At 42.3% G+C, this 16,098-nt stretch overlaps 1 protein-coding gene across 2 annotated transcripts in view; it reads right to left on the bottom strand.

The window, feature by feature from the left end:
• The window catches only part of MPPED2 (metallophosphoesterase domain containing 2), a 180,962-nt gene that overhangs the window by 76,132 nt on the left and 88,732 nt on the right, over positions 1–16,098 (bottom strand). For both annotated transcript variants that reach the window (XM_014545215.1, XM_005873070.2), the window contains exon 4: positions 9,261–9,486. In XM_014545215.1, coding sequence (XP_014400701.1) covers positions 9,261–9,486 — 226 coding nt within the window. The remainder of the gene's footprint in view (positions 1–9,260; positions 9,487–16,098) is intronic.

The following is a 16,098-nucleotide window of genomic DNA, read 5'->3' as shown; positions in this document are numbered from 1 at the left end:
ACAACAAATACATATCTATCAACAAGTGAATCTAAAAATCAAGTGAATAAAAAATCTGATGAACAGAATAAACTGGTGAATATAATAGAATCAGGGGCATAGAAAGGGAGTGGACTGACCATTCTTGGGGGGAAGGGGGTGTAGGGGGTGCAGGAAGAGATTAGACAAAAATCTTACACTTATGGACGAGGACAGTGGTGGGGAGGGTAAGGGCATGGGGTAGGGGTGGGAACCGGGTGGAGGGGAGCTATGGGGAAAAAAGAGGAACAACTATAATAATCTGAACAATAAAGATTTATTAAAAGAAAAAGAAAAAGAAAAGAAAAACAAACAGCCCTGGCCGGTGGCTCAGTTGGTTGGTTGGAACATCATCCCATACACCAAAAAGGCTGCAAATTTGATTCCCGGTCAAGGCAATAACTAGGTTTTGGGTTCAATCTCTGGTAGGGGTACATCTCGGAGGCAAATAATCAATGTTTCTCTCTCACACTGATATTCCTCTCTTTCTCTCTCTCTCTCTCTCTCTCTCTCTCTCTCCTCTCTCCTCTCTCCTCTCTCCCTTCCTCTCTAAAATCAATGAACATATCCTGGGGTGAGGATTACAAAACAAAACAAAAGCAAACAAACAAAAAACCTAGCCATTACAAAACTACACAATTGCTACTTTTCAGGGAAGAAAATAATACTTATTGAGCATTTCCTGAGTGCCAGAATCTTAGCACCATCATTACATTTTAATTCCATGAAATATATACTGAATAGTAAAAAAAGAAAAAGAAAAAGAAAAAAAGGCTGTGGGGTTGAACTTCTTGGGAAATGAGCATCCTTAGGTAAGTTATTTAACTTCTGTAACCAATTTTATCATGTCCCATGTGGGGTTTGTAAAATTACCTTTTCTATAGGGTTGCTGTGAGGCTTCGAAACAATGTTATATGAAGTACCTGTATGTGGGTGATGCTCAATACATAGTAATTATTATTTGCAAACCTATTTGACAGATGAATTTGCAGTTCAGGGAAATGAAATAACAAGGTAAGTGAGTTAAAGGAACTCATGTAGTTACCTGAACTCACTTGTGAGAACATCTGAGCTATAGGGGAGGAGTGCGCCCCTGGAAGGCAAAGCAGCAGCAGTGTATGGGAACCTGGCAAAGATGGGTCAAGACTGTCAATGGAGCCCCAGAGGACTCCCTATCTGGTAACACCTGGAGAAATTCACACTACACTTAGTGTTCAGAGTATAAAGTGAGAAATCCATGTTTGCCAAATAGCTTGAAAATAAATGGCACAGAATCTACATGACTTCAGTTTAACTCTAAGAATTCAACCACTGAGAATTCCACCGTTGCAAAGAGAATATTAAATACTTGATAACTGGTTTCTAATGTCCAAAGGACTTGCTGAGGGCCCATCTGGTTTAGCTTCCTACCAAACTCACACCTCATGCTGACTTCCTTTACCACAGCTTGGAGAGGCAGTCTCCAACTCTAACGGAGATTTCCACGCTGCTCACAACCTGGAGATAAGGCATCTGAGGGAAAAAGATGGCAATGAAGAGCCTAAAACTATTGTTGGAGCCTTCCTTTGAAGACTCTAACTGCTTTCAAGTTAAGTTTGTCCAACTACTCCCATTCTTCACCTTGACTAAACCTGCACACCTGGAGAGATGCTGCTATGCTTTCTGTATTGTTGAATGTTCAGGAAGGATCTAGATATGTTCATGAAGCTCATGAATATAATTTAGCACTCTGTTTGATTCTATTACATTCTACCATCTCTGGTCCTCCTTGTAGATTGGTGGCCATGCTAGATCTTGTATTGGAAATACTTTCTTTCCTTTTGTAACTGGGTGTCTCATCTGTGTATACCTTCAGTCCATCAACCACAGGCACACCTCTACTGCCACCACCCTTACTCATTCATTCATTCAGCAGATATGGACTTAGCATCCACTCCATGCCAGCACTGGGCTAGCCTAGGGTATGCCTAGAGAATAAAGCCAACAGGATTTCTGCCCTCATGGAGCTTATAGCCACTGTAGAATCCCTTCTACTCACCAGCAGCAGCTCTGGGTTAAAAAGAAAGCTGTCAGTTTAACATGAGAGGTTGAAAGAACACCCAGCAGCCAGCCAGCTGGGTCTCAACGTGAAGGTCCAGGCCTGGTGTCTGGACTCTTGCCAGGCCTGACTTCAGTGGGGGCACGTGGCCAGCGCTTTCTTCTCGGTGCATATGCCCAGGGCTGCTGTCTCTCTCACCTGCTACTTGGTTCCTGGGAGGGAAAAAGCCACATGCACCTCACACCCGCCCCCCTGTTGGGTGTGCAAAGCAAACGGAAGCTGTCTCTATGGAGCAGAAACACCAGAAGGACCTGGTCCAGGTCTTACAAGAAGTAGATTATTCATTTTTAAAACCCTAGTTTCCAGAGCACACCATGTAAGAGATAATGGATCGTCCCTTGGTTCTGTCACCTCCACATTCCTATTTCCCCCCACAGGCACCTTATCACTGGGTCCTGAGAGCTCCTGAAGCTTACTGGCTTGGACTTCTATCTGCCCCTTTTGTCACTAGATGGACACAGCCGAGAACTCTAAGTGGCTACTTCCTGTGTTGCCTCAGGTCAAGGAGCAGAGGGACATCAGCGGTTACTAGGATACCCTGGTTTAGTCTAAAGAATTCAGCAAAGGAACTCAGGATTCTAGCCCCTCTTCTCCCCAAACTAACTCCGTGACTTTGGGCACGTCACCTTCTCTGTTAAAAACTCTATCTTGATCTCCTGCGTCAACATGGGACAATGCCAAGGAGACCTATAAACACTTGTAAATGCTGGTTATTGTTGCTTTCAATACATACTCTGCTGATTTTGATTGCTTAGAATTGTTTTTCTACTTAAATTTTAATTATTTAGGATGACTGTGAAGCCCAAATGTGATAACACGTGAAAACTTTGAGTGAAAAATACCATCCAAATGTCAGTTTATTATCGTTGTCTGCTGATTGATTTTGTCTCTCAGAATGCACAGGCAAAAACTTAAGGTATGCCAGTGGCTGATACGCACACCAACACTTCTATGCCCCATCTGTCTATACAACCACCACCACCACATCAGAGAAAGGCACAGGACAGGCCTCCCAGGTTTGGACAGAGTGGGAGGAAAGGTAGGTAGGAGGTGGCTTCAACATCACCAGGTCTGCATACACCGCCTTTCGAAATGGTAGATACTGACACGGCCGTCAATGGGAGGTAGGAAGCAAAGGGATTGGCTTTGCTTTCTCCTTTTTCAAATAAACAGGGCAGTTGTCAAACCAGAAGTGAAGCGGACCCCGGGCAGCTTTAAGAGCAGTCAGCTGTATTCTGAAACAGGCAAAAATGTAAACAGAGCCTGAAACTTTAGAGCAGGACAGGCCTGACCATAGGTTTCATTATGGGAGAGTCTGTGGGCCCTGAGCCAAGAAAAATGAAATGCTAGCCTGGGCCTTTAAACAGAATCATGTAAAAGCGGAGTGCATATTTGTTTAGCACACGCATGCATGCACGCGCGCGCGCGCGCGCACGCACACACACACACACACAAACACACACACATACACTCACACACACACAGACCTTTTCTGTGCCAATACCTTTCTGAACCCTCCTGAATAAAAGCCGGAATCCTGAGAACGTGGTACAGAACCAACATTGTGTGTATAGTTCTGGTTCTTTAGTGTGAAAGGGCTTTCCTGCTGAATATGGAGATGTTTTTTTTATCTCCGCACACACACACACACACAAACACACACACATACACTCACACACACACAGACCTTTTCTGTGCCAATACCTTTCTGAACCCTCCTGAATAAAAGCCGGAATCCTGAGAACGTGGTACAGAACCAACATTGTGTGTATAGTTCTGGTTCTTTAGTGTGAAAGGGCTTTCCTGCTGAATATGGAGATGGTTTTTTTATCTCCTCCTCCTCCTCTTTCTGCTCCTCCTCCTCCTCCTCCTCCTTCTTCTTTTTTTGGCCAAGTTAATGACAAAGTATGACTGCGATCATAAAATAAATGAGCCCATTCCACCGATCCCCAAATCTGAATTCTATCATATGAGCTGCCAATTGATTTTCAAGTCCGCTCGCTCAATATCTGCTGTTAATTTGTTTGCTATTTTGAGAACTTGAAGACTGTCATCAAAGTACATGATGCATTACAAAACTTATAATTGGAAATTAAAACATCTGACGCTTTTCCGACGGGGTAAACATAAAGCACTCTTGCACTGAACAGAACAAGGAAACGTGAGCAACCTTGTGGCTGTTGGTATGCAAGCACAATTACCAATGCCGCAGAGTGGAATCAACACTTAACTCCCACTTTGAAAAATGCTGAGAAAATTACATCTCAATGAATGAATGAACTCAACATGTTTATGATCCTAAATGGGGGGAAGCAAGAAGGGGGGGGGGCGGGTCCTACTCACACTTTCTTTGAAAATGCAACTCTATGGGCCTTCTCTTGCTATTTCAGCCGTTTTAGAATTACGCTGCCTAGGCTCCAGATCTAATTTTCCTGCTGCAGAAGTTAAGGCACTTCCTCCACAGTTACTAAATCTGACAAATTACACCTGGGTCTACTCTAACATGAAAAAGTGTGCTCTTTGTTCCTGACCCCTTGGTCAGCCCAGAGATCAAATTCCTGCACGTCGGAAAGCCCCACTCATATTCATTAAAAGCCACGGGAGACCGGCTCTGCACTGCTGTGGAAGAGGGGACCGAGGTGCAGGCTGCTGCCGAACCCCACAACCGCTCTGCTCAGAGCAATATAGACTCTACTTTTTGTAGCTGGGCTGCTGGTCAATTAGCACCTGGATTTTTTTTTTCTCTAAACAGTACCTTAGAAACAAAAGAGCAGTTGAAATCAGAAAAAAAAAGGAAGGGGCTAGTGAGTGTTTAAATGCCAAGTTCCATGAGTGAGTTTGTCAAAACTTGCTTGCACTAAAATGCTGGCTGCACAGAACAGTAACCAAAAATACAAAAAATGATTTAAAAATGCCACTGTCCCTCTACCCTAGCCAGACCAGCAGTTTGTTACCACAGTGGCTAATACTGGACAGATTAGAGTGTTGTCTCCTCTTTCTAACCATCCTCAGCCTTTGGAAAAGACGTTACAGAGCTGAGTGATCGTAAAGAGGAAATCAGGAAGCAACTTGGCGGCAGAGAATCAACACGAGGGATACAAGAAACCCACAAGCTTTCCTGTGGGGACAGCAAAGTCCTAGGGGGACCTAGCTGCCTGCAACACAGACCCTTTTCTTCTGTCCCCCGAGGAGGGGGAGAAAAACATAACAGGAGAAGTTAAGAAAAGGTGTGGCTGAACTGCGGCTCCCAAAGACGACAGCACATCCTGCCTGATCCCTTTAAGATTCCTGGAATAACAAGATGGTGAAGGAAAATAGACAGAAGCCACAAGAAGCTGTCAAAAGGCCTCTTGGGGCAGAGGTGTCCCCAGGAAGGCATCAACTTTCATCCTCCTTCCAGGGGAGCACCTTTCTCCCTGACAAGGCACCCCACTTACAACGTCTTCAGTGTGGGCCACTGAATTTCCCCAGACACAACAAACCATAACCAAACTGCCTCCCTTGGGCATCTAAGGAGTACCGTGCACTCCAATTGTAAACACACGTGAAAGCGCTGCAGTTGTCTGTTATTTTCCACATACATGTTCCCACTACATGGTAAATCAGGAGATACTGCTTTCATCCTCCCTGATCTTTAGGAAGCTCTCCTTACATGTTTGTAACTTGTAATATTACAAGCTGTAAGCATGTAATGAGTGTGGACTAATATTCCTTTTCTGTAGGAGACCAAGTCACAGTTTTTAGATACATGAGTCATAGCTATCTTCCTGGTCAGATGGCAATTACTTTTGAGAAACCCATGACAGGATGGAAATCTTTAGTATCTAGGTTCTTATTTTGATTTCTGTTTTATCGATTAGCACCACTAGCAAATCAGCAAATCAGAGAACTTAATATTTCCTCAACAAAAAAAAAGTCATTGGAAAGGCATGTAAATCAAATGTAAACCTGTTCCCATAGTTTTTTTTTTTTTTGGGGGGGGGGGTTACAATATCTAATGGGTTACTAAGCAAGCATTCACCAATGGGAGAATCACAGGGAAGGGAAAACCTAACTTCTGAAGCGAGAAAAGTGGTAACTTAGCTTCTAGTTGAATTCTTAATAGCGAAAGAGGTTTAAAAAATGTATATAAGATATCAAAATAATAAAGCAGGCCCGCAAAATCCCAACTTTGAAGATTCTGACTTTGGTGACGTTAAAGTGAGTGGCACAGGAAGAGACCAGTGCAGAACCCATTGCCCCTGTTTTTGACAAGAGAGAAGTTAAGAGACTCACCTTGTCACCCAATCAGCAGAGGCTAGAACCCACCCCATCAGACTCCTAGTGCAATAGTCTTCGTATGGAGTGGACAAAGGTACAAAATAGACTGGAAACACCAACCCCACTATATCAGTAACAGCTTCTCAAAGCCTTACTCGATGCCAGGAAGTCTTCTGCGTGCTGCGGATGCATTAACTCATCTATCCTTCTAACAACCGCGTGAGGGACGTCAGGCTGCTATCTCCCACTTCAGAGATGAGCAAACAGGTGCATGGAGATGTTCAAAAACGCACCCCAGGTCCCAGAGCTGAGTAAGTGGGATATCTGGGAAAATCTGCCCTCCCTGAACAGAAATGCTCCTGGAAGCTTCCCTAAGTCAGTGTTCAGATGATCAACAGTCCTGGGAATATTAATTTGGACAAAACAGCTTCACAATAAGATCCAAATTCCTGAAGCCTCCAAAATATAGGATGAGACTAAAATTTCCTTTTCACCAACCTCTGCATTTTTCGTCAAAAGACAAAGTAGCAACAATTCCTATGGATGAGACAAATTCCACATAAAGATCTCCTTTGCTGTAGTGAGGTGCTAGGCAGGAAGTAGTTCAAACTTTCTGGAAACCCCAACAAAATATGTACAAAACCAACCTCAAGACAACATTTCAGATGGCTAATGGTGCCTATTTTCTTGACTTTACCATCTTTTCCAATATTCAAATAAAATTCCTGAATAATATGAATCCAGTGCAGACATAAACTTTGTCCGAAGTTTGTACCACCACCAAACATGAATTACCTGTCATCACATCCCATATTTGAATTACAATGGTATGTTTTTTATTTCTTGAGATGCTCCAAAATCTGCCCCAGGATCCAAAATCACTCCCTCATTCATCACAGCCCTAATCTGATTTAGCTAAACCAGACGCTACACAGGTCTGGGTCTGCACAGAGAGGGAGGAAGTTTGTTTGCTATCATCACTTCCGCAACTATCAACCCAGGGATCTCGGAAAGTCCTGCATGTTCAGGAGTAGCCTTCAGTCTTCTGTGCCCTTTGAAGATGTTTCTGAAATCATCTGAAGTTATTGAATAAATGACCGGGACTCCACACAGAGCTTCTCTGTCAGTCAGAGGTCATGCCTCAACTACCCGAGAGTCAGGAAAAAGCAGCTGAAACGCTCCCTCTCTCTCCTACTGTTTACCCAGAAATGCTCATATCAACCTCCCACTCTACCCTGAGGTCCGTTTTCAGGTTCCTGTTTAATAAGACTAGTTTCTGCTGTTTATTCTCTTTTCCCTTTACCGCCTTCTCACATATAACGTAATTAATTGATATACATCAAGAAAGCTGGGTATAGCCACTGCAGATAATAACCTCTGATTCCCACACCATGACCACCGCCACCCAGCCATTCCATGTACCCTGCCGTCAGACTCAAATCAGGAGGCTGCCATTTGGTACCTGTGTGATTCTTGAGCAGTTCCTCAACCTTTCTGTGCCCGAGTTTTCTCATCTGCCTAATAAGAATCATAACAGTGCCTATCTCTTAAAGAAAGGTCTTTTGAATAAAGAAGATACTAGATAGAAATAGGATTTAGAATAGTGCCTGGCATGCATAGTAAGGACTCAGTTAAGAGTTCAAAACCATTGCCAGGCTGATTTTAACACGGATATACTTCCTGTACCCACTCATCAGTCCTTTTGGATGCCAAATAAAATAGAAAATATCTCAACTTTCTATGCTACAGAGGACAAACCAAACTGTCGAATGGGGTAGCCAATCTGAATGTACTCTCTTTGTCCTCTTCCAGCCTTAACCTGCAACTCCTGGGGCAAGGCTGGATTACTTCTCCAGGTTGGGTGGTAAAAATTAATTCTTCTGCTCTATATACACATGGAATGCTTAAAAATTACATAAATTATAAAAACCCAAGACTTGTTTGATATGGATGATCTGAACTGTCCCATTTTAAAGATGAAAAATCTGGCTCTGAAGGCTCCAGACCCTATAAATATTTAGCGGCAGAGCCAAGGCCAGGAAATTATTAATTATTATCCTAATCAAACCACCAGGGACTCTTCTAAATCCATTGCAAATGTCACGTGACTTAATCTTCATCATAACGCTCTAAAGTGGGTATTATTTTCACCCCCTTAGAGATGCAGACACTGGGGCTCAAACTCTGTCAATTAGCTTCTTCAAAACCAGACAACTGATGACTGATAGAGCCAAGGTCAACATACTTCTTGACTGGCCCCAAAGAATATGCCCCTGCTCCCAGCTTTCTAGATCTCAGTGCTGAGGACTCTAGGACTGCGCTCGCAGCCTGTGACTTCCTAACTGCCGCTGCATCCGCTTTTGAAAAACACGGACTCCGGGGCTCCACTTCAGGAAGCAGAATCAGTCTCCATGGGCAGGGCTTCAAAATCTGTATTTCGTCAGACTTAGTGATTCTGATGTATTAGTCAGAGTTGAGAAACCCCAATCTAAGCAAGGTATTTTATGAGTGCTCCAGTTATCAGCTGAGAGGGAAATGAGTGACCGAAGGCTGATGGAATGTTCAGAGTAGCTGAATCTGCATGGAGAGGAACAATGGAGACCTTGCCCCAAATCCGTCTGGTTCCACTGAGGCACAAGGAAGCCTTACCCACATCTGCCAAAGCCCAGCTCCCATCGATATTGCCTAAAGACATCTGCATCACAATGCAAACAATAAACACGGTCCTCCCCAGCAGTGCCAGACAGAGGTGCTCTGTCCGAAAATCAGCAAGAAGGTTTCTTTGCAGCCTCGTCCTTTTCATTAAAGCACCAAAGTCTGCATGCACCACGCTTTCTTAGCGCTGAGCAATTCAGAGGGCAAGACTCTTCGAATGAACACTTACCAAGGTGCACCGTATATCCTGAATCCCTTCACTGTTACCTCCGAGTCTTGTAAGTAAATACTGTTTGTCAGGAGGGACTGAACGTTGTCAAAGTCCTCTGGTTTCAATTTGGACACAGAGGGGAAACGGTAGTAGTCCTGTTTAACGAGGTCTGCCATGAATTCCTTATCAAATGTCAGTTCATGATTCCCAGCAATCACTATTTTATATTCATACGGCAGGTTTCCTGAAAGAAGAAAAAAAAAGAGCACCAATTAGCACGTTCATTTCCCATCACGAAGTACAACAGCCGAGATTGCGTGATTAGCAGCCGGTATGCCCAAATGAAATAGCTCATGCATTCCTTCATATTTCCATGGGAACCAAAATTTATGACTACTCCTTTATGCTAACAAAAATGACAATAAATGGGAAATGGAAAGCTTCTAAGAAGCTAAAAAGCTACTAAGAAGACATTAAGTTTTCTGGTTCCATTTCCCTCTTCTGTATGCTGCAGAGTCACTGTGATGAATCCAGCAAAAAACACTTTAAATCACGATCCTTAAAAGAGGTCTGGACTTGGTTTAGTCCTCAAAAAATAAGCAGACCACACTGTAAGGCATGTAGACAAAGAATCACTATGTTTTATGCCTGAAACCAATATAATATTGCACGCCAACCGTACTTTAATAAAATATATGTGAACCAACTATTCTTAACAACTTAGATAACTGCTAGATTTTTAACATATCCTTCATATAAAAAACGTGGCACAGCCAAGCATTCCACAATTTAAACAAATGAAAGGAACTCCGTAATATAATTTCATATGTAAGTTAAAGTCTACCTTTGGACTCAGGAATAAAAAGAACATTAATAATGCCTCTCCCTCCCCCCATTAGCAGGCTAACTTTCCACCCACTGGGGATGGGAAAAGAAACTGTAAAGCTTAACCCCCTTTTAATATTTATGGAATGGAAATGGGAGTTCTCGGTGTGTGCTTTTTATGCAAAAGTTTCTCGATCGAAATGAGATAATTCTGGGAAGAAGAATGAAAGCTATAAAGGAAAACCCAAACACCAGACTTCTGCATAGATTTATAATGTTTGAATAAAGTACAGATCATACATATTAATAACTCACCGTGATGCTATAAGAACCAAAATCCAAAGGGAGATAGTGTCGGGCAGCTGTCCCCATCCTGAAATTAATGCCCTTTCTATTCGTTTTCATTACCCATTCCTCAAGCCTCACCGCTGGGCTGCTACTCATTTCATTTTATTTTGAAAGGAAAAAAGGGCGGGACAATGGTGCCTGTAATTCCAGCTTCCCGAGGCTCCTGGGTCCAACGCAAAATGAATGTTCCCTGCTATCCCAGGAAGAGTGAAAGTTACCACAAGCAGGACACTGGATACACTTGGAAAGAACTGGTCCTCACCAGCAAGCCAGAGTCAATGATTTAATTAATGAAGTTTAGTGGGGAAGAGAATTCTTTTTTTTTGGGGGGGGGGCAAATTTTGTCATGGGTCCACATGGATTTCAGCAATGCAAACTGTAGGGATTACACTGTGAAGTCCACAATCCCAGTAGCACACTGCAAATGTATCTGCCAACAGTGAAGGGATTTTTAAGATTGCTAAAATATGCTTTGTAATGCTACTGGTTTTTCTTTGGCTTCCACTTTTTAGGCGTCTAACAGTAATAAAATAGCATATACAGCATGTAGGTTAATGGGGAGGCTAAAGAGAGCGACGAAGGAGTCAGAAAATAAGAGAAAGGTGGAACTGAAAACACAGTGGCCAAGTGTCAATGGGTATCCTTGGCTACCAGCCCAGGATGCTGTGACATGCCTTTGGCCTCAGTTATTTGCAAGGTGGACAGCTTGTGGAAAATAGAAACCTTCTCTCAAATGCATGTTTATGTGAGCTTATAATCTGCACTAGCATAATGCAATAAGGAGTGCAATGCATATATTGTAAACTACCCGGATAATGATAATATTTTGCACAATTCCTTGCAATCAAAATACAGATGAAAGTTACATAACAGGCTGCAAATTCCAAGCACTACGCATGCTGGAAACTTGTGAGATGCCCCACAATTCTAATATCAAGGCTCTGTGACCCCACTGGCTTAACACGACACACCCAGGTTCACCCGTGTTCCCGAGGCTGGAACGTTTTCCTGGACGGTAATCTGTTCCAAGGCAGGTCCTACCAGCGTGAATCTTTGAGCAACTGTATTTGTACAAGTCACACTGTAGCTGCCCGGTTTCCCTTTAATCATTCATGATGATGGACTCACTGTAAGCCTTTTCTTTATGCACCACCGCTCTTGCAAGAGGGCTTGGCTTCTCGCTTTTTCCATTTTAGAGCTTTGGTTCAGAGATGGCAAGGGTGAGATTGGGAGGCAAGGCAAAAGGAAGTACATGTTTCCCCTTCAGACCAGTGTAAAAAAAATAAAGTAAAACTGCTGCAAAGTAAATCTTCCTCAGGAAGATAGGACTCCTCGGGGTCGTTTAAATCAAATTGGGAGACGCGACATAAAGAAGTAGCCACCAAAATGAACAGCCGCAGAAACCGTGATGAAATTTACACACTGCCAACAAACTCATCTCTTCCTGAGAATCCAATAGTAGTTTCCAACTTCCATTTTCTGTCACCTATGTTATGAGATTGTCTGACATATTTTCTTTTTTTGCTGAACTGACCTTTCATCTATAATCTGCCAACCTTTATGTTTTATATGAAAAGTGTAAGCAGGGCAACTGACAAACCTCCTGTTACTTGACAGCATTTTATTTTTTTCGAAACCAGATTAATTTGGAAGTTTCTGCAGTCAAGCTCCAAACTTCTTGGTATTCAAATAGCATCAAACAAACAGATGCCTGCTTTTATCCATTTTATTCAGACCTGCCTGAATAAAAAAACCAAGACCACATGAAAAAATTCTTGCTTTAAATGACCTAAGGAACTCAACCAACTAACTAGTCCCATCTTTCCCAAGACATGATATATGTCCTACTTGTGATATAAAAATTATTTTAGGTGGAATGGCGATAAACTTTTGGCAAAATGTCAAATTTTTTTGTATGTTTTAAAAATACATATTTGAAAAGTATACTGTAGCAGTGCAAATAACATATAAAATCACTTTTCTCTTTTTCATTTTTATATAGGGTGGGGCAAAAGTAAGTTTCAGTGGTTCATATGGAAAATATGCATACTCACAACTGTAGACCTACTTTTGCCTCAGCCTACATATAATACATGAGATGATTTAAAGAAAACTATTGAACAAATGATTGTACAGATAATTCACAAATATGGCAAATAACAGCACAGCTAATTCACAGATATGATGATGGTAGCAGGTGATGCATAATATGTGGGAAACTAGTCCATTGGGTCAGGTTGGAGCTATAGACCATGGTGAGGCCATAACTTCTTAGAAGCAGCAATTAAGTCTCATTCTAATCTGTATCTTGTATTGTATCTGTTATCGTCTAGTGCAGTGGTTCTCAACCTTCCTAATGCCGCGACCCTTTAATACAGTTCCTCATATTGTGGTGACCCGCAACCATAAAATTATTTTCATTGTTACCTCATAACTGTAATTTTGCTACTGTTATGAATCGTAATATAAATATCTGATATGCAGGATGTATTTTCATTGTTACAAATTGAACATAATTAAAGCATAGTGATTAATCACAAAAACAATATGTAATTATATACGTGTTTTCCGATGGTCTTAGGCGACCCCTGTGAAAGGGCCATTCGACACCCAAAGGGGTCGAGACCCACAGGTTGAGAACCGCTGGTCTAGTGGTATCACATAAATAGATGCTCACTTAAAATCTAAAGGATAATGAAAGCCAGCTGGGTCCTCACTGCTGCTCTGCAATCCTACTTGTCCCACGTTCTTGCTGCGGCCTGTCCCCTAAGCAGTCACCTCTCTAGCTTCCAGGCTCCTTTTGACTCCCCTCTTGGCATAGGCTGCTCTGCAATCCTACTTGTCCCACGTTCTTGCTGCAGTCTGTCCCCTAAGCAGTCACCTCTTTAGCTTCCAGGCTCCTTTGACTCCCCTCTTGGCATACAATGTGCCCTCTGACCTCAAGGTAGGCTCTCTTCACTCCCTCCTAACTGTCCTATCACTCTGTTTGCATCATCTCATCTTTCTAATAATTGGCCTCCTAATCCCATTCCTCCCACTCCCACTGGCACTTTCCTTTTCCAGACAGCTCTCTGATTATATTGGATCTTTCTCTCTATTTAATCCTCCTCCTTAGTGAGTTTATGTTTCCCCACCCCAAGAAAACAGAAAACAAGCAGCCCTTGACACACACACACACACACACACACACCTCACCTACAATCCTAAACCATCCCTAACTTTTGCTTCTTCTTTGAGATGCTTCCTCATTTCACTTCTATACTTCGGAAAAGAGAATTCCAGAGTCTAGCAACTGGTAGTAGGCCAAATTCAGCCCACGGGTATATTATAGTTGGCCCTCAACTGTTTTATTTTTTTTTTAATTGAACTAATATTTAGAAATCTGGATATCTGGTTTTCTAGCTTATTTTGGAAAATTAAAAGATCAGGCAATGCTGACCGTCAGTCTGCCACAGACCTCCCCACTCTCTATTACTTCTCACATCTGGCCTATTTATCATGTTTGCATTGCCTGATGGGTGACTCTTATCAGAATTAGCAACTTAGAGACAAATGGTTACTCAGACTTTACCCAACAAAATCTGGCTTCTGTTTCTATTCTCTTCTAAAAGCTTACCCTGGAATGTTGATAATAACCTAATAGCCAAGCCAAGACTTTTTCTCCATTCTCATCTCTATTGATCACACTGCAATGGCATTCCTGTCCCTCAAAGTATCAGTTCCCTTGAATCCTGGTGTCCCACTCTGGTTTCCTCCTCCCTCTCTGATGTTGCCCTTCTCCCCTTTTCTTCCTCAGCTCCCTTTGCATCTTGGCTGTCTCATTACTTTCTCCCTCTTCATGTTTACTTCTATGGGTATTACTTAATATTTTCTGACGTCCGCAGGCCAACGCTCTATCCACCGAGCCAAACCGGTGCTGGCCAAGCCAAGACTTTTTTCTCCATTCTCATCTCTATTGATCACACTGCAGTGGCATTCCTGTCCCTCAAAGTATCAGTTCCCTTGAATCCTGGTGTCCCACTCTGGTTTCCTCCTCCCTCTCTGATGTTGCCCTTCCCCCCTCTTCTTCCTCAGCTCCCTTTGCATCTTGGCTGTTTCATTACTTTCTCCCTCTTCATCTTTACTTCTATGGGTATTACTTAATATTTTCTGACAGCATGTTTCCCATTTCTGTTCTTTGTGATTCAGTTTTTAAACTAGTACAATTAAACCATGGAGGTGGCCTGGAGTCAACAGTGGGGACTCCAGACTTTGCCATGTGTCAGCTGCATAACCTTGGATGGAGTCCTTATGTTCTCTTAACATGCACTAGCAAACGTGGGAAATAACTGCATCCCCCATAGGTTGTTTTCAAGATAAAATGAGAAGAAGCTTCTAAAGCACATGCCTGATATGGAGCACAAACAACCAGTGCATGTTAATTATTTTTCACTCCATTTTTTTAAGTTTTTCTCTTTGCATATGACATGTCTCCCCGGGAAATAACTGCATCCCCCCCATAGGTTGTTTTCAAGATAAAATGAGAAGAAGCTTCTAAAGCACATGCATGATATGGAGCATAAACAACCAGTGCATGTTAATTATTTTTCACTCCATTTTTTAAGTTTTGTCTCCCTCTAGACTGTGAGGTCTTTGAAGGCATGAAGCGTGGCTTGTGGTTCTTTGTTTTACACAAGGTACCCAGTTCAATACTGTCCAAATGGCAGGCACACAGCTAGTATCTGTTGAATAAGTGAAAGAATGAATGAACCTCTCTAAGATCTGCCAGGAGCTTCCTTAGAATTCCAGGAACTGAGCTTGCCATCTGGGCTATGACAAGATTTAAACCAGGGTCATGCTGTCCCACTGAAGTGTCCTATTCCCTGCTTCCAAATCCAGTCTACTCAAATAATCTCCAACAACTATTTTTTAATGCAGTTTCCTGAAATATAAGCAGGAGGAAAATAATAGTACTACCCCCAAAGTTTGGTGAGCATTAAGCAAGATACTGCATGTAATGAACCTACAATTTCTAACACTTCACAATCACTCAGTAGTTGCATTATAATAATTATTATAATGATTAACCTTCCCAGTTGCTATCCAAGAAAAATATCAGTTTATCCACAGATTGGATCACTCCCTGGTCACAATGGCAATAGTCTTAAAAAAAAAAGGCATTTGAAGATGAGAATGAAAACTTGGATTTTCCAAAGGCAAGATCTGGCATGGTCCAAGGTGTCCTTCAAGTTGACAGAAGTATTGTTAAGGTCATTAAAGCATCTGGATCTAGAGGTGGGTGGTCTATGAGGCTTCCAAGCTACACACAGTACAAACATACCCACCTCTGTTGAGATGATTCTAATCTTGCAAAATGTATACCTGAACACACCACTTCTTTCCTCCTTCTGTTGTCCCGTCAGTCAGCCATCCCGTCTAATATTTACTGAATAACAAAAAAAAGTGCCAAGATCGGCTTCTCATTCACAGTGACTAGTATAACCTGGGACAGATAACATCCAGATTCCATTTCTCTCCAGTGACTACTCATTCGGAGCATCCATAATATCTTCATAGAATCAGATGCGTGTGCAGAGAGGAACGGAATATTCAGTAAAGTTTAAGATCTTCAGGGACGCACATGTCTGATAAATCCACAACAACTTTAAAGCAGACATACAGCAAACTGTGTCAAGGTCAGCCT

This window comes from Myotis brandtii, unplaced genomic scaffold, assembly GCF_000412655.1.
Source record: "Myotis brandtii unplaced genomic scaffold, ASM41265v1 scaffold399, whole genome shotgun sequence".
In the NCBI taxonomy this organism is placed as follows: domain Eukaryota; kingdom Metazoa; phylum Chordata; class Mammalia; order Chiroptera; family Vespertilionidae; genus Myotis; species Myotis brandtii.
This window is presented reverse-complemented; position numbering and strand designations above follow the sequence as displayed.